Source organism: Ailuropoda melanoleuca, chromosome 17 (assembly GCF_002007445.2).
Source record: "Ailuropoda melanoleuca isolate Jingjing chromosome 17, ASM200744v2, whole genome shotgun sequence".
Lineage (NCBI taxonomy): Eukaryota > Metazoa > Chordata > Mammalia > Carnivora > Ursidae > Ailuropoda > Ailuropoda melanoleuca.
The window spans coordinates 6247147-6268989 of NC_048234.1; the positions used below are offsets into that span (position 1 = coordinate 6247147).

At 41.3% G+C, this 21843-nt stretch overlaps 2 protein-coding genes across 5 annotated transcripts in view; one reads left to right on the forward strand and one right to left on the reverse strand.

Annotated features, from left to right (window-relative positions):
* DNAH9 (dynein axonemal heavy chain 9) overlaps positions 1-21843 on the forward strand; it is a 1064222-nt gene that overhangs the window by 704853 nt on the left and 337526 nt on the right. The gene's annotated exons all lie outside the window — the stretch shown is intronic.
* NLRP3 (NLR family pyrin domain containing 3) overlaps positions 1-21843 on the reverse strand; it is a 44032-nt gene that overhangs the window by 16968 nt on the left and 5221 nt on the right. For 3 of the 4 annotated variants that reach the window (XM_011217149.3, XM_034647014.1, XM_002930362.4), the window contains exons 4-8: positions 21625-21723; positions 19373-21137; positions 17120-17293; positions 14398-14568; positions 12859-13029 (exon numbers count right to left, since the gene is read on the reverse strand). In XM_011217149.3, the coding sequence (XP_011215451.2) occupies positions 12859-13029; positions 14398-14568; positions 17120-17293; positions 19373-21137; positions 21625-21723 (2380 nt within the window). The remainder of the gene's footprint in view (positions 1-12858; positions 13030-14397; positions 14569-17119; positions 17294-19372; positions 21138-21624; positions 21724-21843) is intronic. The other variant, XM_034647015.1, reaches the window with a different exon arrangement.

Sequence of the window (21843 nt, forward strand, 5' to 3'; positions counted from 1 at the left end):
CTAATCAAAACAGATATAAGTAACATGTGTGGTGGAAAATTTAAAGCAACAATCATAACGATAATGACTGGGCTTGAGAATAGAAGACATCAGTGAGACCCTTACAACAGAGAAAAAAGTTAAAAAGAATCAATCAGAGATGAAGAACATAATAAATGAGACTGGAAACAGACATGATGCAATGAACGGCAGGCTGGAAGAAGTAGAGGAAGGAATTAGTGGCATACAAGGCAAGATAATGGAAAACAATGAAGCTGAACAAAAGAGAGAAAGAATTATGAAATATGAGAATAGACTTTGGGAACTCCGTGGCTGCCATCAATCATAATAATATTTGTATTATAGGAGTCTTAGAAGAAAAAGAGAGCAAAAGGGGCAGAAAACTAATTTGAGAAAATTATAGCTGAAATCTACCCTAATCTGGGGAAAAAACCAGACATCCAGATCCAGCAGGCACACAACTCCCATCAAAATCAACAAAAGCAAGCCAACACCAAGATATATTGTAATTAAATTTGCAAAATATAATGATAAAATATCTTAAAAGCAGCAAGAAAAAAGAAGTCCTTAACTTACAAGGAAAAGCCCATCAGATTACCAGCAGATCTCTCCACAGAAACTTGGCCAGAAGACAGTGGCATGATATATTCAATATGATAAATGGGGAAAATCTGTAACCAAGAATATTCTATATAGCAATGCTATCATTCAGGATAGAAGGAGAGATAAAGAGCTTTCCAGACAAACAAAAACTAAAGGAGTTTGTGATTACTAAACCAGCCCTGCAAGAAATATTAAAGGGGATTCTTTGAGGGCAAAGGAGATACCAAAAGTGGCAAAAACAAGAAAGGCTCAGGGAGAAAAGTCTCCAGCAACAATAACGAAACCAGTAACAAAATGGCAATAAATACATATCTATCAATAATTACGTGGAATATAAATGGACTAAATGTTCCAATCAAAACACAAAGGGGCCAGAATGGATTTAAAAAAAAAAAAAGACCCATCTATGTGCTGCCTACAAGAGACACATTTTTTTTCAAGTTTTTATTTCCATTTTTTATTATTATTTAAATTCAAGTTAGTTAACATTGGTTTCAGGTATTAACATATTGGTTTCAGGTAACAGTATTAGTTTCAGGAGTAGAATTTAGTGATTCATCACTTACATATAACACCCAATACTCACCCCACCAAGTGCTCTCCCTCATGCCCATCACCAGTTTAGCCCATTCCCCCAACCCAGCACTCCTCCAGCAACCCTTAGTTTGTTCTAGAGTACAAAGACATTTTAGACCTAAAGACACCTTACGATTGAAAGTGAGGGGGTGGAGAAACATTTACCACCCAAATGGATGCCAAAGAAAATTGGAGTAGCAATATTTATATTGGACATCTGGATTTTAAAACAAAGACTGTAACAACAGAAGAGAAGGGCACTATATCATAATAAAGGGGACAAGCCATCAAGAAGATCTAACAGTTTTAAATATTATGCATGCAACATGGGAGCACCCAAATATATAAAACAATTTATAATGAACATAAAGGAACTAATTATGAATAATACAATAATAGTATGGGACTTTGACACCCCACTCACAGCAATGGACAGATCATCTAAACAGAAAATCAACAAGGAAACAATTTGAATGACATACTGGACCAGGTGGACTTAACAGATATATTCAGACATTGCATCCTCAAACAGCACAATACACATGCTTTTCAAGTACAAATGGGATATTCTCCAGAATAGATCACATATTAGTAACAAATCAGGCATCAAAAAATACAAAAAAAAAATTGTTTGTATGGAGTAACAAAAGACCCTGAATAACCAAAGCAAACTTCAAAAAGAAAAGCAAAGCTGGAGGCATCACAATTCTGTATTTCAAGTTATATTACAAAGCTATAATCAACACAGCATGGTACTGGCACATAAACAGATACATAGATCAATGGAACAGAATAGAAAACCCAGAAATGAACCTACAACTATATGGTCAACTAATCTTCAACAAAGCAGTAAAGAATATCCATTGGGAAAAAGTCTCTTCAACATATGGTGTTGGGAAAATTGGACAACATTATGCAGAAGAATGAAACTGGATCCCTTTATTACACCATACACAAAAATAAATTCAAAATAGATAAAAGACCTAAATGTGATACCTGAAACCATGATATATCCTAGAAGAGAGCCCTGGCAATAACCTCTTTGGTCACCATTAGCAACTTCTTTCTAGATTTGTCTCCTGAAGCAAGGGAAACAAAAGCAAAAATAAACTATTGGGACTTCATCAAGATAAAAAGCTCTGCACAGCAAAAGAAACAATCAACAAACTGAAGGCAACCTACTGAATGGGAAAGATATTTGCAAATGACATATCTGATAAAGGGTTAGTATCCAAAATCAATAAAGAACTTCTCAAACTTAACACCAAAAAAAAAAAAAACACCAAATAATCCAATTTACAAATGGGCAGATGACATGAATCAACATTTTTCCTGAGAAGACATACAGATGGCCAACAGACACAGGAAAAGATATTCAACAACACTTGGCATCAAGGAAATACAAATCAAAATCACAATGAGATATCACCTCACGCCTGTCAGAATGGCTCAAATCAAACAAGAATCCTTGGTGTTGGCAAAGATCTGAAGAAAGGGCAACACTCTTACACTGTTGGTGGGTATGCAAACTGGTACAGCCACTTTAGAAAATAGTATGGAGATTCCCCAAAAATTTTAAAATAGAACTGCCTTACGATCCAGCAATTGCACTACTAGGTATTTACTCAAAGGATACAAAAATACTAATTTAAAGGGACACGTGCATCCTGACGCTTATAGCAGCATTATCTACAATAGCCAAATGATGGAAACAGCCCAAATGTCCATCGACTAATGTATGGATAAACAAGATCTGGTGTGTATGTATACACACACACACACATATATATAATGGAATATTATTCAACCATAAAAAAGAATGAATTCTTGCCATTTGCAATGACATGGATGGAGCTAGGTGATGGGGATTAAGGAGGGCACTTGTTGTGTTGAGCACTAACGTTGTATGGAGATGCTGAGTCACTATATAGTACACCTGAAACTAATATTGCACTGTATGTTAACTAACTGGAATTTAAATAAAAACTTTTTAGAAAGATGATAGTGTAAGAGGATCCTGAGTTCATATTGTCCCACGGACACAGCAACAGCTACATCTATACAACTAAAACTCTGAAAATAATCAGAAAACTGGTGGAAAAGACATTCCACAGAGAGGAGACCACATGGAAACAGGTAGCAGGCATGGAGGCACAGTTAAGAACCAAATGCCTGGCAAGTCTAACCACAAATGAGAAGGACACCACAAGCATGGGGTACTCAAACTGGAAAGACAAGTCACCGTAACATCTGGCTTTGAAAACCAGTGAGGCTTAACTCTGGGCACTTTAAAAATCAGCAGAGTCAACTTCAGGAGAGCCAGAGGACAACAGAAAATTAATACTTGACCTAAAATAACCAGCATGATAGAGGTACCTGGCTAGCTCAGTGAGAAGAGCCTGTGATTCTTGATAGGTCCATGAGTTTGAGCCCCATGTTGGGTGTAGAGATTGATAAAAAAATAATAATAAATAAACTTAAAAATATTTCTTAAAGATTTTATTTGTTTATTGAGAGAGAGAGAGCACCAGTGGGAGAAGGGGCAGAGGGAGAGAAAGAACCCCAAGCAAAATCCCCGCTGAGCAGGAAGCTCAACACGGGGCTTAATCCCATCACCCATGAGATCATGACATGTGCAGAAGTCAAGAGTCGGACACTTACCAGGCTGAGCCACCCAGATGCCCTAACTTAAAAATATTTTTTAAAATAGCTATCATAAAAGATAATTTAGTCCAAAACAGCACAGCAGCAGCAGTTTAAAAGTGGTGGAGGGGGAGCCTGAGTGGTTCAGTAGCTTTTTGGCTCAGATCTTGGTCTCAGGGTTGTGAGACTGAGATCTGTGTCACACTCAGTGGGGAGTCTGCTTGAGATTCTCTGCCTCACCCTCTGCCCCTCCCCCCTTTAAAATAAATGAATAAATAAATAAATAAAATCCTTTTTTAAAAAAGTGCCTGGGTATACATGAAAAAGATTTATTTACTTATCTAGGATCATGTGTGGAGAGGCAGTGGTCTTCAGATTTCTCTGATAGTGAAAGTGTTAGTGGGCACCATTTCTCTTTTCCTCCTGAAGCCTAGATATCTGGATACTAGCTGGAGCCAGGACTAACATTCTCCACTATCTTGCTAACACCACGTGCCCTGCTCTGTGCCCCCCTACGGATCCACCACATCCAAATCACCCACCTCGGCAAGTGTCCACCCAAAGTGGCTGCCCCACTGCCACCAGCAAGCAGCCCCAGCAGGAGCTTGCACCACTCCCAGATGACTCTTGCCCTGGGGAGATGGGGAGATAACCCCACACACCAGTGTAGCCAGTTTCAGTAGCTAAGCCTTTCAGCTGGCCACAGGGGAAGAATGCCCTGCCTTTCCATGCATCCACATCTGCGGCAGGGAGGCTAAGTCCAGAAAATTAACCTGATTGTTGACCCCACCTACCTATGAGCCTGCAACAGCCTCAGAAGGCCCCTCAGCAGAGCAGGAACCAAACCCCATCCACCACACCCACAGCAGGCACAAGAAGGTGTATGCAGCCCACATAGAACACACCTGGAATGCTGGTCTGTTAACGAGGAGCATTGCATCATAGGGAGTCACAGGATCTTTTCTACACAGGTCACTACTCTCAAACCAGGATATGTAGTCAACCTCCTTAATACACAGAAACAAACAGAGTCAGACAAATGAGGAGGAAGAAGAATATGTCCCAAATGAAAGAACAAGACAAATATACAGCAAAAGAGGTAAATAAAACACAGATAAGCAATATGCCTGATAAAGAATTCAAAGTAACAGTCATAAAGATGTTCACAGGACTTGAGAAAAGAGTGGATGAACTCCATGAGAACCTCAAAAAAAAGATAGAAAATATAAAAAGAACAAGCCAGAGATAAGGAATTCAATAGCTGAAATAAAAAATACACCAGAATGAATCAACAGCAGATTTAAGGATGCAGAGTAATGGATCAACAACCTGTAAGACAAGGTAATAGAAAGCAACCAAGCTGGACAATAAGAAGAAAAAAGAAAAAGAAAAATTACAATAGGTGAAAGGAACTCAGCAACATCATCAAGCCTAACATTCGCATTCTAGAGATCCCAGAAGGAGAAGAGCAAGAACGTATTTGAAGAAATAATTGCTGAAAAATTCTCTAATCTGGGGAAGGAAACAGACATCCAGGTCCAGGAAGCACAGAGAGCTCCTAACAAGATGAACCTAAAAAGGTTCACACAAGAATGCATAACAACTTAAATGGAAAAAAGTAACGATAAAGAAATTTTTAAAATTTGTCAGCAATAGCATTGCAGGCCAGAAGATAGTGGTATGATATACTCAAAATGTTGGAAGGAAGGGGCGCCTGGGTGGCACAGCGGTTAAGCGTCTGCCTTCGGCTCAGGGCGTGATCCCGGCGTTATGGGAGAGCCCCACATCAGGCTCCTCTGCTATGAGCCTGCTTCTTCCTCTCCCACTCCCCCTGCTTGTGTTCCCTCTCTCGCTGGCTGTCTCTATCTCTGTCAAATAAATAAATAAAATCTTTAAAAAAAAATGTTGGAAGGAAAATCTCTGCAATCAAGAATATTCTACCTGGCAAGATTATCATTCAGAATAGAAAGAGAGACACAGTATTTCCCAGATGAACAAAAGTTAAAGGAGTTCATCACCACTATACCAACCTTACAAGAAATGTTAAAGGGGTTGTTTTCAGTGGAAAGAAAAAGTCATAACTAGAAGTAAGAAAATTGTAAAAGAAAAAGGTTTCACAGATAAAAGCAAACATTCAGTCCTCTCCCACTCCCCCTGCTTGTGTTCCCTCTCTCACTGCTGTCTCTCTCTCTGTCAAATAAATAAATAAAATCTTAAAAAAAAAAAAAAGCAAATATTCAGGAAAGATAGACGAATCACTTATAAGTCAGTATGAAGGTTAAAACAGGAAAGTGGTAAAATCAATTATATCTACAAATATCAGTCAAGAGATACAGAAACTAAAAAAAGAGATAAAACATGGCATCATATACATAAAACATGGAAGGGGAATAAAATTGAGTGCTTTTTAGAATGTGTTGAAACTCAAGCAACCATAAACTTAATATAGACTACTATACACAAAAAAATGCTATATATGAACCTCACAATAACTACAAATCAAAAACCTATAATGAATACACAAAAAAAATAAAAAGAAATTGATCTAAACATAACACTAAAGAATGCCACCAAACCACAAGGGAAGAGAGCAAGAAGACAAGAAAGGAACTACAAAAACAACCAGAAAACAATTAACAAAATGGAAATAAATGCATGCTTATCAATAACTACCTAAACCATAAATGAACTAAGTGCTCCAATCAAAGACATAGGTTGACTGAATGAATAAAAAAAAATAAATAGACCCATCCACATGTTGCCTGCAAGAAACTCACTACAGACCTAAAGACACATACAGACTAAAAGTGAAAGGATTGAAAAAAATACTATGCAAATAGAAAAAGAAAAAAAAAAGCCAGGGTAGTAATACTTGTATCTGACAAAACAAACTTTAAAACAAAGATTTTAACAAAAAAAAAAAAGAAAGGCACTATATAATGATAAAAGAAACAATCCAACAAAAAGATATAACAATTGTCAATATCTATGTACCCAACATAGGAATACCTAAAAAGTAAAGCAGTTCTTAACAGACATAGAGGGAGAAAATGACAGTAATACAATAATAATAGGGGATTTTAACACTCCAATTACACCAATGGATAGATCCTCCACACAGAAAATCAATGAGAAAACATTGGTTTTGAATAACACATTGGACCAGACAGACCTAATGGACAGAACATTCCACCCAGATACAGCAGAATACATATTCTTTTCAAGTGCATACAAAACATTCTCCACAAGACAAATCTCAATAAATTTAAGAAGTTTAAAGTTATATCAAGCATCTTTTCTGACCACAACAGTATAAAACTAGAAATCAATTACAAGAAAAATCTGGGAAGAACACCAATACATGGAGATTAAACAACATTCTCCTAAACAATGAATGGATCAACCAAGAAATCAAAGAGGAAATTTTTAAAAACATGGAGAAAATGGAAACGAAAATATAACAATCCAAAATCTTTGGGATGCAGCAAAAGCTGTTCTAAGAGAAAACATAATAGCAATACAAGCCTAACTCAAGAAACAAGAAAAATCTCAAATAAACAACCTAACTTAACACCTGAAAGAGCAAGAAAAAGATGAACTAACAAAGCCAAAAGCTAGTAGAAATAAGGAAATAATAAAGAGTAGAGCATAAATAAATTAAATAGAGGGGTGCCTGGGTGGCTCAGTCATTAAGCGTCTGCCTTCGGCTCAGGGCATGATCCCAGCATTCTGGGATCGAGCCCCACATCAGGCTCCTCTGCTGCGAGCCTGCTTCTTCCTCTCCCACTCCCCTTGCTTGTGTTACCTCTCTCATGGCTGTCTCTATCTCTGTCAAATAAATAAGTAGAATCTTTAACAAAAAAAAAATAAAAATAAAAATAAATTAAATAGAGACCAAAGAAACAGTAGAAAAGATCAATGAAACCAGGAGCTGGCTCTTTGAAACTATGAACAAAATTAATAAACCCTTAGCCAGACTCATCAAGAGAGAAAGGAGGCTCAGATAAATGAAATCAGAAATGAAGGAGAAATAACAACTGATACCATAGAAGTACAAATGAGTATAAGAGAACTTTATGAAAACTTACATGCCAACAAATTGGACAACCTAGAAGAAATGGATAAATTCTTAGAAACATAATTTTCCAAAATTGAAGCAGGAAGAAATAAAAAAACTTGAACAGACCAATGAATGAAATTTTATCAGTAATCAAATAATTACCAACAAACAGAAGTCCAGGACCAGATACCTTCACAGGTGAGTTCTACCAAACATTTAAAGAAGAGTACTATCTATTCTCCCCAAACTATTCCAAACAATAGAAGGGAAAGGAAAACTTCCAAATTCATTCCCTGAGGCCAGCATTACTCCGATAGCAAAACCAGACAACGACATTACAAAGAGAGAGAGAGAAAGAGAGAGAGAGAGAGAGAGAACTACAGGCAAATATCCCTGATGAACATAGATGAAAAAATTCTCAACAAAATATTCAACAATACATTAAAAAACCATTCATCATGGTCAAGTAGGATTTATCCAGGGATGCAAGAGTGCTTCAATATTTACAAACCAATCAATGAGATACATCACTTTAACAGGAGAAAGGACAAAAACCATATGATCATCTCAATACATGCAGAAAAATCATTTGACAAAATACAACGTCCATTCGTGATAAAAACTCCCAACAAAGTGGGTTTAGAGGGAATATACCTCAACAGAATAAAGGCTATACATGAAAAACTCACAGCTAACATCATATTCAATTGTGAAAAACTGAGAACTTTTCCTCCAAGACCAGGAATAAAACAAGAAAGTCCATTCTCACCACTTTTATTCAACATATTACTGGAGTCCTAGCTGCAGCAATCAGACAAGAAAAAAAAAGGAATCCAAAGTCATAAGGAAAAAGAAAAACTTTCATTATTTGCCAATCACACAATACTATATATAGAAAACCCTAAAGAATCCACCAAAAAAAACTATTAGAACTGATAAACGAATTCAGTAAAGTTTCAGGAGACAAAATTAATATACAGAAATTAGTTGCATTTCTATACACTAATAATGAAGGAGCAGAAAGAGAATTTGAGAAAACTATCCTATCTAATATAGCATATGATTTCACTTATATGTGGAATCTAAAAAACAAAAAAAAACAAGAAATCAACAAAAAACAGAAAGAGAATCATAAATACAGGGAACAAACTGGTGTTTCCCAGAGGGTGGGGAACGGTGGGGGAGGGTGAGCAAAATAGGTGAAGGGTATCGCTTCTGGTTATAAAATAAATTATTTATGGGGATGAAAATTACAGCATAGATAATATAGTCAATAAAATTGTAATAACTTTGCCTGGTGACAGATGTAACTACATTTATCATGATGAGCACATACAGAAATGCCAAATCACCTTGTGGTACACCTAAAATTAATATAACATCATATGTTAATTCTACTTAATTAAAAAACAAAAACCAATGGTTGCTAGGGATTAGCAAAAGGGAGGAATGAATAGTCCAAGCACGGAGGATTTGGGGGCAGTGAAACTACTTTCTGTGATACTACACATGTCATTATACATTTGCCTGGAATTCATATGATATATGTAACCAAGAGTGAATTCCAATGTAAACTGTGCACTTGGTGTGATTATGATATGTCATTAAGTCATCAATTGTAACAAATGTATCACTCTGGTCAGTGATGCTGACAATGGGGAAGACTGTGCATGTGTGGGGGCAGAGGGCATGTGGGAAATCTCAGTACCTTTCTCCCAATCTGGCTGTGAATCTAAAACTGCTCTAAGGCGTAAATCTATTTTTTTAAAAAGCTAATGAGCAATACCTGGGTTTAAGACCTGTTTTCAGAGCCATCTCTATACACATTGTTTTTGAAGCTTAGGGGCATAGGAAAGTCCCCAGACAGTGTACAAACATTAGTAAAAAAGAAAACCGGTGGTGAAATCCCCAGACCACAGGAAGAGAGGTCAACGCAGGACCCAGAGAAGCAGAAGCTATAAACTTAGCAGGAAAGACAGAGCAATGTCCTAAAAACAAAAGAGAAGAGTTTCAGGAAAATGATGAGCAAATTAAAGGCAACAGATATCAACTAAAATAGAGACTGGCAAGGATATATAAGTCAGAACCAGGATCACTGAAGGGCAACTGAGGGCCTATGCTCTGGGTCTCTTCACTTCTTTTTTTTTTTAATGTTTTTTTATTATATATATATTATGTTAGTGGGTCTCTTCACTTCTATTCTTTCCCTGGAGTATTTCTTTTTCCCTGGCTCCTTCACGGCTCACACTTTCACTTCAGTTAGTATCTGATCCCATGTCGCTCAAGAGGTATTTGCTGAACACTTGGGCAAGAAAGCAGGCCTCACTGTCAACTCATTTTTATTATACCACTTACATGTAGCGTATATTGCTTGTCTATTGTCTAGTGTCTGTTGCCCCCCTATATATGTTTGTGAAAACTGACTCTTGGCCTGTCTTACTCACTGACACTGTCATCACCTACCAGTGAGCCCCAAGAGTACCCAGAAATAAAAGGGCCAAAAGACATCTGTTGAACAAACCAGGAGTAGCAAAAGCCAAATTGCCAAGGTAGAGTAATAAGGAGAGGATACGGAGGCATTGAAGATAGGGTTTTTCAAGGAAAGAGATATGGTGATATGTGAGGTTGGGTTGATGGGACAGGTAGAAGGATACCAGAGTGTTGTGAACATATGCAAGTTGTAATCATGAATAAATGGATTATTACTCATTAAAGACCCTTCCTGCTGTATCTTGTCTTGGTGCTGGTCTGGTTGTTATTTATATCAGTAATGTGAATGAAGACGTTTACAGTTTGCTTGTGGTAGGTGGAGGTAACATTGACAGAATCACAATTCAAAAATGCCTAAACAACTCATCAAAAGAAAGATAAGATGAAATTTAGCAGAACTGAATGTGAGGCCCCCACAGGTCAGAGAGAGAAGGATGTAGAATCCCCCTAGAAAGTCCGCCAGCAACATATCATGGGTCAGTACTGCACTGGAGTTAAGGGAGTAGGCAGTGGGCTGCACTGGGCTGTGTCTGCATGGGTTCCACTGCCTTCTGTCCAGGAGTCTTGGGCAAAGGTCTTAAGCTCTCTCAGCCTCATTTTTCCTATTTAAGTTGGATACACTGATATCTACTTGGTATAATTTTTATAAGGTCAGCTGAGATAATCCACGTAAAGATCATGGAAGAGCCATGGTACAAGTTTAAGTACATGATTATCAGTAGATACTTTTGTGTCATAATGAGAAATACATTTATGGGACACCTGGGTGGCTCAGTCGTTAAGCGTCTGCCTTCTACTCAGGGCGTGATACCAGCATTCTGGGATCGAGCCCCACATCAGGCTCCTCCACTGGAAACCTGCTTCTTCCTCTCCCACTCCCCCTGCTTGTGTTCCCTCTCTCACTAGCTGTCTCTGTCTCTGTCAAATAAATAAATAAAATCTTTAAAAAAAATAACGAGAAATACATTTAGTCTTTGTCCCCAGTTCCTGGCACAGAGCTTCTAAAACCCTCGGAGTGTCCTAAGTGGAGCAGTCTCTTGCTATTCAAAGGAGTCCCTTCTGATCACACCTGAGTTCATAATAATGAGGTGACTGAAGATGGGTCCCACAGATGGCCTTAGGATGGGGCAGGTCACCAGAATGATCAAGTGATTGGAGAAGGAGAACTTTCAGCCCATCCACTAACCTTGAGGAAGGAGAAAGGAGGAAGGCTGGAGATCAAACTCTATAAAATCTCTTAGACAATGAGATCTGGAAACCTTCTGGGTTGGTGAATGCATTCATATGCTGGGAGGGTGAAATGCCCCAACTACATGGGGACAGAAGCTCCTGTGCTCCAGACCCTTCTGGACCTCACTCTATATGACTCTTCATCTGGCTGTTTATTTGTATTTTTATAGTATCTTTTATAATCAATGTAAATGTAAGTTGTGTTTCCCTGATTTCTGTGAGCTGTTCTAGCAAATTTTCAAACCTGAGGAGGGGGTTGTGGAGACCCCCACTTCATAGCTAAGTCAGAAAGAAGTGCAAGTAACCTGTGCCCACTACTTGCATTGGTATCTGGCATTGCCAGTGTGGGGAGTGTGCAGGACTAGGTCCTTAACCTGTGGGGTCCGCACTACCTCTGAATATAGTGTCAAAACTGAATTGACCTGTAAGACACCCAGTTGGGGTCTGCAGAGATTTGGCTGTTAATGTTAGAAAACATGCCAGAATTTCACATTATTATTTACCGCAGAATTCCAATATGAACTTGTGATCTGATGTGATGGCCAGAAACATAAGGAAGTCAGAGGCTCCCCTTGTGACAGTTACAGTGCCCTGCCACAGGAGGTGAAAATTCCACCGTACATCTTTAGGAATATCAGGTTCAGGTCTGGGCAACTTAGTTCAAATAAGGACATGAACAGAACAACCTTTACCTAGGATGGCATGACTACATAGGTGAAGGTGTGAAGCCACATCCTTCTTGAGAATTTAGAGATGTGCAGGCAAGAGAGGAGAAGGCCTAGAGTGTGAGTGCTGTCTCTGGGCGATTGAAATCAACACCTCTCAGCAGAGCCCTAGGGAGCAGAACAAGGACCAACGCATGGAAACCAAAGGTGCTGTGTAGAAATAAGAACTCTTTCCTACTGCAGTGGCTGCATTGTGCAGCAATGACTAGTGTGCTTGGAAGGGTCCACACATGAAACCAGTGACTATCCATGTGAATGTCTGAGAAACAAGTGTTTCCTTCAGTGGGGGATTGAGCTGAACATTCCCTAAGGTTTCTTTCAACTCAGAATCTCTAATTCTGCAGTCATAAATACCTTACTAGTAGAAGGTAGTATCTAGTGCTTCCAACCACTTCATATACTGTCTCCTCCATTCTCTACCCTCAACTCTGTCTGATCAACCCATTATAGAGTAGCTCCCATCCATGTTTCCCAAGCAATACATTCCTGAAGAGAAGGTGCTTTTCTGCTGAGACACCCATGAAGACTTACCCCAGTTTCTGCAGCTTACATTGTGGATGCTTTGCCTTTTCACATAGAATTCCAACTCCTGCATCTCCCAGGGCATTTTCCCCCAAGTAGAGTCTGGTCAGGGACTGGCTGGTGCTCAGGACGGATGCAAGGTCCTCACAACATGCTGATGTGAGACAGCAACTGACCAACCTTCCATAGAGATGGCAGAATGTCATACACTTCTCTCACCTCACTGTCTGAGCGTCATGGAAGCACCTGCTCTGATGCTGCCTCTAGTCCAGTCCACACACGGGAGGAGTGTCCAAACTGTATATTAACCATTTATTTCTTTTGTTTGGTGTAATAGCAAGTGAACATCTTCCAAGCCCATGCCCATACTCCCATCGTTTCAGCTCCCTACACTTATTTTTGTTGAGATAAAATATACATAAAATAAAATTTACCATTGAAGTCCTTTTCTAAGCATACAATTCAGTAGCATTTAAGTACCTTCTCATTGTTGTGTAACTGCAACTGCCATCCATCTCCAGGAATTTTTCATCTTTCCAAACTGAAACTTGGTGCCCACTGAAGACTAACTCCTCACCCCTCCCTCCCCCAGTCCCTGGGGTCCACTATTCTACTTCTTGTCTCTATGAATTTGACTATTTTAGCTCATTCTTATAAGTGGAATCATACATATTTGCCCTTTCGCTTATTTTAATTAGTATAATGTCTTCAAGATTCATCCATGTTGCAGCATGTGTCTGAAATCCCGTGAAGGCTGGATGCATGTATATACCACATTCCGCCCCCCCCAACTCCACCCCCATACCACATTTTTAAGCCATTCATTCATTCATGGGTATTTGAGTTGTTTCTACTTTCTGGCTATTGTGAATAATGCTGCTATGGACATAGGTGTACAAATACACGTTTGGATGTCTGATTTCACTGTTTTTTATATATACGCAGAAGTGAAATTGCTGGGTCATACAGTAATTCTATATTGACTTCTTTGAGGAACTGACATACTGTTTTCCACACCAGCTTTACCATTTTACATTTCTACCAGCAATTATGATGGTTCCAATTTCTCCTCACCTACCCTTATGTTTTGTTTTGTTTTTTTATAATAGCCATCCTAATGGGTGTGAATTGGCCCTACCGTTTTCAAGTGTTTTCTCTTATTTGAAAATCAAGTCTCCCAGAAGCATTTAGTGAAGGGTTGCACAAAATATCAAGTGTCTGCATTGTGTTAGCACCTCTTTTCCTGTTTGTTGTGGAGACCAAGAGCTTGTCATAAGGTCTCAAAATCCTTCTGGAGCAATGCATTTCACTGATTCTATTTTCTCAGCTAGGCTGTAAATACCTTAAAAAGGAGCATGATTTACTTGATCATTTAAGTTCCTTTCTAAGGCTTAGTGTGTGGCTCTTCCCACAACAAACACTCCCTGATTGATAAACACCTGGAAATCTTTTGAGCAGTGAAGGCCATTCTCACGCTAAAACTATAGCCCATCATGGATCATTGAAGCCACAGCTCCTGCTCTGTGAAGGAAAATAGCTCAGACTCACCAAAGCTTCTTCAGATTGCAGGATAGATGCCTCAGCCCCACACAAAGAAGTCTAATTCCGAAGTCTCCCAGGGTGTTGTGGCTCAGATCCAATTCCACCAGCTTCTGGTTGCTGCTCAGGACCGAGGAGATGTTGAAGCAGCACTGATGGGAAAGGCAACACTGCCCCAACCTTCGTGCCAAATACAGAAGCAGAAAGCATCAGAACACAGGCTGCTTCTCTGTCACTGCCTTTTGGTCTATGCTTGTTTTCAGCACCAAACAGGGGTATTTGTGGTTTCATGTTACAAAGGGAAAATGTAATGGAAAGTCATGTGAAAGTGTGATCTTATCAGAACTCCTCTACGCAGCCCAAGACTTATTGTGAAAGCTGAGAAAGACAACTATCATATGATTTCTCTCATCTATGGAACATAAGTACTAGGATGATCGGTAGGGGAAGAAAGGGATAAAGAAAGGGGGGGTAATCAGAAGGGGGAATGAAACATGAGAGACTATGGACTATGAGAAACAAACTGAAGACTTCAGAGGGGAGGGAGTGGGGGAATGGGATAGACTGGTGATGGGTAGTAAGGAGGGCACGTATTGCATGGTGCACTGGGCGTTATACGCAACTAATGAGTCATCAAGCTTTACATCGGAAGCCGGAGATGTACTGTATGGTGACTAACATAATATAATAAAAAATCATTAAATAAATAAATAAATAAATAAAAATTAAAAAATTAAAATTAAAAAAAAAGACTTATTGTGAAGTTAGCTCCCAGGCTTACAAGCTCACAGCCTGAGACCACAACTGCTGAGTGTGTCAGTGAACTCCCTCCATAAATAATGGTCAGCTCTCCAATGTATACAGGCATGTTTTATAAATGAAAAAGGTGATGAACCGGTGTTTTCCACCTCTGTATCAAATGTTCCTCACTGTGAAAATCCCTCAGGTGGACACTGTTCTCTCTGGGTTTTACCCATCTACTTCTCTTTGTCAATCTAGTCCCCATTTTTCTGTTTCATTATTAAATTCCAGCCCTCCATCTACATTGAAATAGCAGGAAGCTCTAATTCTCGATTTGATTTACAACCACACACACACACACACATACACGCATACACACACACAAACCATTATCACCATCACGACCAACAACAACTAGGTGTCCCCGTCAGAGGAGCAAGAACAACATTCTCCTTTCCAGGTGAATAGTTCATCATCCTAGAACCTGTTAAACAATCTTCCTTTCTACCCCTATCTTCACACCAACTAGAGGTAAGTGCATGAATAAACCTCTGTTTACCTGCAAAATATCTCATCATCACCCATGAATCCCTGTTTGTGTCTCACCCTCTGGAATCACACAGGGGCACCCACCAGGGAAGTGGGGAGACTGGCATGGGTTGGAGATAAAAAGGCAGGTGAAGAACCAAAACCAGACAGAGTCTTGAAGGCAAGAAGAGGATTTGTAATTTATCAAAAGAACAAAGAGAAAGCATTTAAGCAAGAGAATGGCATAATCAAAGTGGGCTTTTCTAAACAACCCTCTGACTTCTGTATGGAGAATATATTTGTAGGTGGTGAAAGTGGATGTGGGGAGACCAACCAGTCAGTATTCATTCAGTATGTATATTTGAGCATTTATATGTGCTAAGACACTTGTCCAGACATTGTAGAGACAGAACACAAATCCTGTCCCATGAATCTGATGGTCTTGAAGGCCATTGCAATATCCTGGCAAACAGTCATTGTTGCTGGGCTTGGGCCACTCGTTTGTATAGGAGATAAAATTGATAAGGTTGGTGTTGGGTGGGTATGGTGATCAAGAAAGGGATGTATGAAAGCACCTTGGAGTGATGGGCTTTAGCGCTGGCTGTGTAGCTCATCAAAAATGCAGATGTGTGTTGGAAGAGGGTTTGTGGGATGGCCCAGAACCCATGTTTCCACTTGGGGAATGTGAGTCTGATTCACAGTGTGAGTCCAAAGCAAGCACTCTTTATTAAGAAAGCTGAAAGAGATTCCCTGTGACATTTCAACCTATACAAAAAGTTTTGATGGGGTCCAGACCAGGTAGCCATTGTATTTGATGAAACTCTCCAATTCTCATCTATGGCAATAGCCAGTGAGGAAATGGAAGACATTGAAGGTCATGCACTTTTTGTCATATCACCAACAAATGGCTTACTTTCAATTCCCCTTCATTCTTCCCCATTTGAAACTTCCCAAACAACTGGTCTCCAATCCACTCTACCTTCCCACTTGTTGTGGGCAGAACTATGTTCAGTTAAACCCCTCCAAAAAAATCATATGTTGAAGTCTTAATCCCTAGGATTTCAGAATTGCAACTATATTTGGAGATCAGGTTTTGAAGAATTAAATGGGGTCATGAGGACAGGTCCCAATCCAACACAACTGGTGTCCTTCTCTACACAGACCCTGTGAAGACACAGGGAGAAGACTACCATCTACAAGCCAATAAGAGAGGCCTCAGGAGAAACCAACCCTGCTGACAGATTCATCTTGGACTTCCAGCCTCCAGGATTATAAGAATTTGAATTTCTGTTGTTTAAGCCTCAGGTCCCTGGTATTTTATTATAGCAGCCCTAGAAAACTAGTGAACCACTGATCTGGACCCTGAGGTCTTCCTCCAGTCCTCTCTCTATGTCTCTCACAGACACACAGACACACACACACACACACACACACACACACACACACACACACAGGTTCTTACCACAGTCTCCGAATATTACAGCCAGGACGCTGGAGCATTTCGCATAACACCTTTATCCCTGTGTCCCCCAGAGCATTGTCACTGAGGTTCAGTTCAGTGAGGGTCAGTGAGTTAGTGCTCAGGACTGAGAAGAGACCCTGCCAAAGGCTGATAGTGACATGACAATTCACCAACCTAGAAATTGTAGGGGAGGAAGAAAAGAAAATCAGGAGTGGCTGGCAGCAGTTCATATAAAGACCTCCCAAGGATTAAGAACTGACTCACAGAACCAAAGATTGCCTACTGAGGAATAACAAAGGCCAGGGAGGCCCTGGTAAGACTGTCCTGCACACCTTATTATGGAAACAGCATGAGTCTGTGACTGGCTGCCTTTGCACACCCTCCGGCGCCTCCCTCAGACGTCTTTCTCCTTCCTCTGTCATCAGTCAGCTGTCCTGCCATGGCCTTAGACACTCTGTTAAGTGATCCAGAGACCACTGGATCTCACATTGGCTGCATAATAGCATCAGCAATGCTCTCAAAAAATCCTGAGGCCAGGCCACACTCTAGAACTAAAGATAGAATCTCTGAGGTGGGACCAAGTATATCAATAGTTTTAAGACTCCCATGTGGTTCCAACATGCAGCTCTTATTAAAATACAGATTCTGACTCTGTGTGTGTCCAGGATTGGGCCTGCAATTCTGCACTTCAAACAAGCATGGGGTGGATGCCCATGCTGCTGGTCTTCAGAAGGTTCTGGAGCACACAAAACAAGCTCCTGCCCTCAGAAGAAGGTAACTGTCATCTAACGGGATGGGCATCAGGCTTTTCATCAGGAGTTTTAGCTCAAGTATGTACAAGCCTTCTTCACAGCTGTGTGATCTCGGTCAGGTTTCTTCTCAGCACAGTTTTTAGGGCCCTAAGGAGCAGGCGTACCTCCTTCCTTACTTCCTTTCCCTCACCCTCTCCAGCTAGTCTGAACTATTTGCCATCATAGGGATGTACCTGCTTCCCCAGCCCTTGCCCTCTGAACCCACTAGTCCCTCTGTCTGAGCTGCCCCTTGCCCACACTCAGGTTTCTCATGCTCCATCTCTCAGAGTCCAGCTGTTCAAGGGCTCCCCATCATATGCTTCTGGTACATTCTATAGGTGTTCTTGCCATAGCCCATCCATCTCTACTGTCTGTCCTTTTTTCCCAGTTGTCCCCACAACTGAACCTTAAGTTGCTATGAGCAGGGCCTGGGTCTTAGCCACCCTGAAGCCCCAGAGAGTGGTCCTTGATGACCAAATGATAAATAAAAAGGTCACCCTGCTAGTGGTGGGAAGGGTGAGAGAGGGAGCTGCAAATTCATTATTCCTGGTGTCAGTCCCCTTTTTCCTTAATTTTATCCCATATCAAGTGTTTTCTATGCAGGTTAAACCCAAGCTTTCACAGAGTATCCACCCTCCCACCTTAGCTGTGGCAGTTTCCGAGCAAGGACTTCAGGGGTCAGGTAACTGAACTGCTTTGCTGTCCCAACACAGCAACTGGTTTACAATCTCCTACAACGTTGGTGAACAAACCCCAAAGAGGGTGCTGTTGGTGACTTCCTGGTTATAAACACAATGCAGGAGCTTAAAAGCACCCTCTCCTTCCCAGCCCCATTTCTCTCAATTTCCCCTTATTATATCTGTTCCAATGAAGCCATGTGCTTCAGCATAGTCTCCTATGTACACTGTTCCTCAGACACCAGACCCTACTGCCAAAATCCCTTTACCTTCTCCTGCACCCACCCACATCCTACCAGTCCTTCAAGGCAGGCTCAAACCTATTTGTCTGAAAAACCTCCCCCCCCCCAGCGCCCAGCACTAAAGGCCTCTGTCCTCTGTGTTCCTGGGACAGTCACTGGGATTTTTTCTTTCCTTGGGTATTAACTGACTACTATGCACTAGAGCCCCAAGTAGATTGCAAGCAATTTGAGTTTACAACATTTTTACTCAACTCTCTACCCCACATAATACCCTGCACGGAGTTGGCATCCACCAAACATTTGCTTATTTTCTTCATTGGCTTTTTCTCATCCATGTGTCCACCTCCCTTTCCTCTACTAGTCAATCTCTGCCACTGAAGGAGTGTGGTAGAAATGGGTGGTGGTGGCATTATTAAGTAGCTGTGGCAACCATAATTTAAAGAGTGTTGAGAAGCCGGCAGAGACAGCAAGTGCCCAGAGAAAGGTGGCCAGAAATCGGAGGGCAGCACTACCACTCTACCACCTGAAGCCAAATCGCCTTACCGGTGCGTATAGGCAGCATGAGGATCTAGGAGGACATAGTGATCCACCTCAGAGTGTTGTGCTACTTCCTCCTCCTCCTCCTCCTCCTCCTCCTTTGGGGAGTTATGAAGCAGCCTCAGGGAAAGTGATTCCACACTGTGACAGTTCTCAATACAAAAGGAAGAAACCACATGGTCCATTCTCGTGGAGAGACTGATCTCAATTTTGGGGAAATGGCCCATGGCTTTTTGCACAAAGTCCTCCTCTTGCATCTCATACAAACAGTAGAACAACTCCAGCTGGCTAGGCTGGATCTGCAGATTCTTGGCCTTGGCCTTCTCTTTAATCCATTTTAGCAGCTCCAGCCTGATTTGCTGTGAGATCTTGCAACTCAGTTTTTTCTCCAAGTAGGAAGTTCTTTCCTGGTTTACAAGGCCAAAGAGAAAACGGACAACAAAAATCAGATACCCCTTTTCAAATTTGCCATAGTTTTCAAGAAGGACGGTCACATCTCGGTTGGGAAGCTTGGAACCACTCCGTGGCAGGTTCCTGATCCCTCCCTGTTTCTCCTCTTCCAGCAGGTAGTACATGGCAGCAAAGAACTCCTGGAAAGTCATGTGGATGAAGCTGTAGAATTTCTCACAGTCCACTTCCTTTTGGAATAGGTTCATCCTCAAGAAAGCAGACACATCAGCCCTCTGAAGGCCATGATTCCTAAGGTCACACTCCTCAAACAGGATTTTCTGGTTCCAGATTCCATCTGCAGCCAATGAGCAGAGACCCCGGATGTTGGCAGAGACTTGGTGCTTCTGGTTCTCTCCGCAGGACTGCAACAAACTGGAGAGGAAGAAAACATACACTGCAGTGGTGGTCTTAGATGTCTGGGCAAGACTCTTGCCACTGTCCATCTGCTGCTTCAAGCCAGTGCACACAATCCAGCAGACCAAGGGGATAAAGCACATGGTAAAGAGGATCTCATTCTCCTGAATCAGCCTGAAGGCCTCTGTGGCTTGTTGCTCATCTGAGAAATACTTGAAGAAATATTCCTTTCTTTTGGCCTCTGAGAAACCCAGGATCTCCACATGACGGGGACGGTCCAGCAAATGCTGCAGTTTCTCCAGGGCCACAGGTCTTGTTGTGATGAGTAAAGAGGCCTCAGGAAGTAGCCTCTTTCTGATGAGGCTGCTCAGGAGAATGTCTCCCCGCTCCACCTTCTGCCAGTTTGTGCAGAGAGCCTCCGTGCGCTCATCAAAGGCACCCTGCAGCTCATCGAAGCCATCCATGAGGAAGAGAATCCTGGAAGGCTTGCTCACAATCTTGTGTATGGGTGGGCTTGGGTCAGGGCAGCAGCTGACAATCAGGTCCCCCAGGCTCCTTCGTGTCCCAAGGCTCACCTCCCGACAGTGGATATAAAACAAATAGTCAAACCTGTCCTGGTAAATTTTCTCTGATGCCCAGTCCAACATGATCTTCCTGGCCAGTATCGTTTTCCCAATGCCCGCCGCTCCCTGGAATACCACTGTGTGAACAGGCTCTGAGTGTTGGTCTTCAGGCTCAAATAGCAATTCCATATTCAGAGAACTCACAGGGCTGTCCAGCATCTTGGCTGAAGTCCTGCCAATGGCCAGGAGCTCATGCTCCCTCTCCTGCTGGCTCTGGTGCTCCTTGACGAGACGCAGCCTGGTGTAGCGTTTGTTGAGGTTCACACTCTCACCCAGACGGGCATTCCTGTCTTTAATACACTGGAATCTGCTCCTCACGTGTTTTTTGTACTTCTTACAGTAATCTGGGGCAAAGACAGAAAGGCAGACTTTGGGAGAAGTCCAAGCATACATGAGCTATCAACAAGAGTCTGTGGTCCACGGGAAGTGATGACCAGAGCTAAGAAAAGGGAGGTGCAGATTCTCTTCACTGCGTGGGTTTGTGGGTATTCCCACAAAATCTAGGATGTCAAAATCTTCCTGTACACAGTTGAACAGAAGAACAGAGAAGTGCCATAGGCACTGTCACCTGCCAGAAAATCCTTTTTATTCTCTTATTCCTTTGGGTAATCTGCAGCCCATACCTCTTAGAACCTGAGACACTCAATCACCTCCCCTTGGTTCTGGGACTACAAGGAGCCATGTGAACACTGATCTGTTTCTTCAGCTATAGTGGATTTCCTGAAATGGGCTTTGCCCCCCAGGGAGCAGGAGAATATAGAATGATCAAGCTTCCCAGCCTCCAAAACTGGGTTTCCAAACCCAACAGAAAGAACTACCCCCATTGTTTACCTTTCTTTTTCTTACAAATAGAGAGTCTGGATAGGTACCCCAATAAACCCATCCACTCTTCTTCAAGGCTTTCTTCCCTGCATACCACATGTGCATTATCTGGGGGGGGAAAAAAGGAAGAAGAAATACAAAGTTAAAAACCAGGACTCCTGATTAGGGTGATGTAATTAAGACCCAGTGCTCAACACCTGGCACAGCTCAAAGTCACCTATGGCAGAC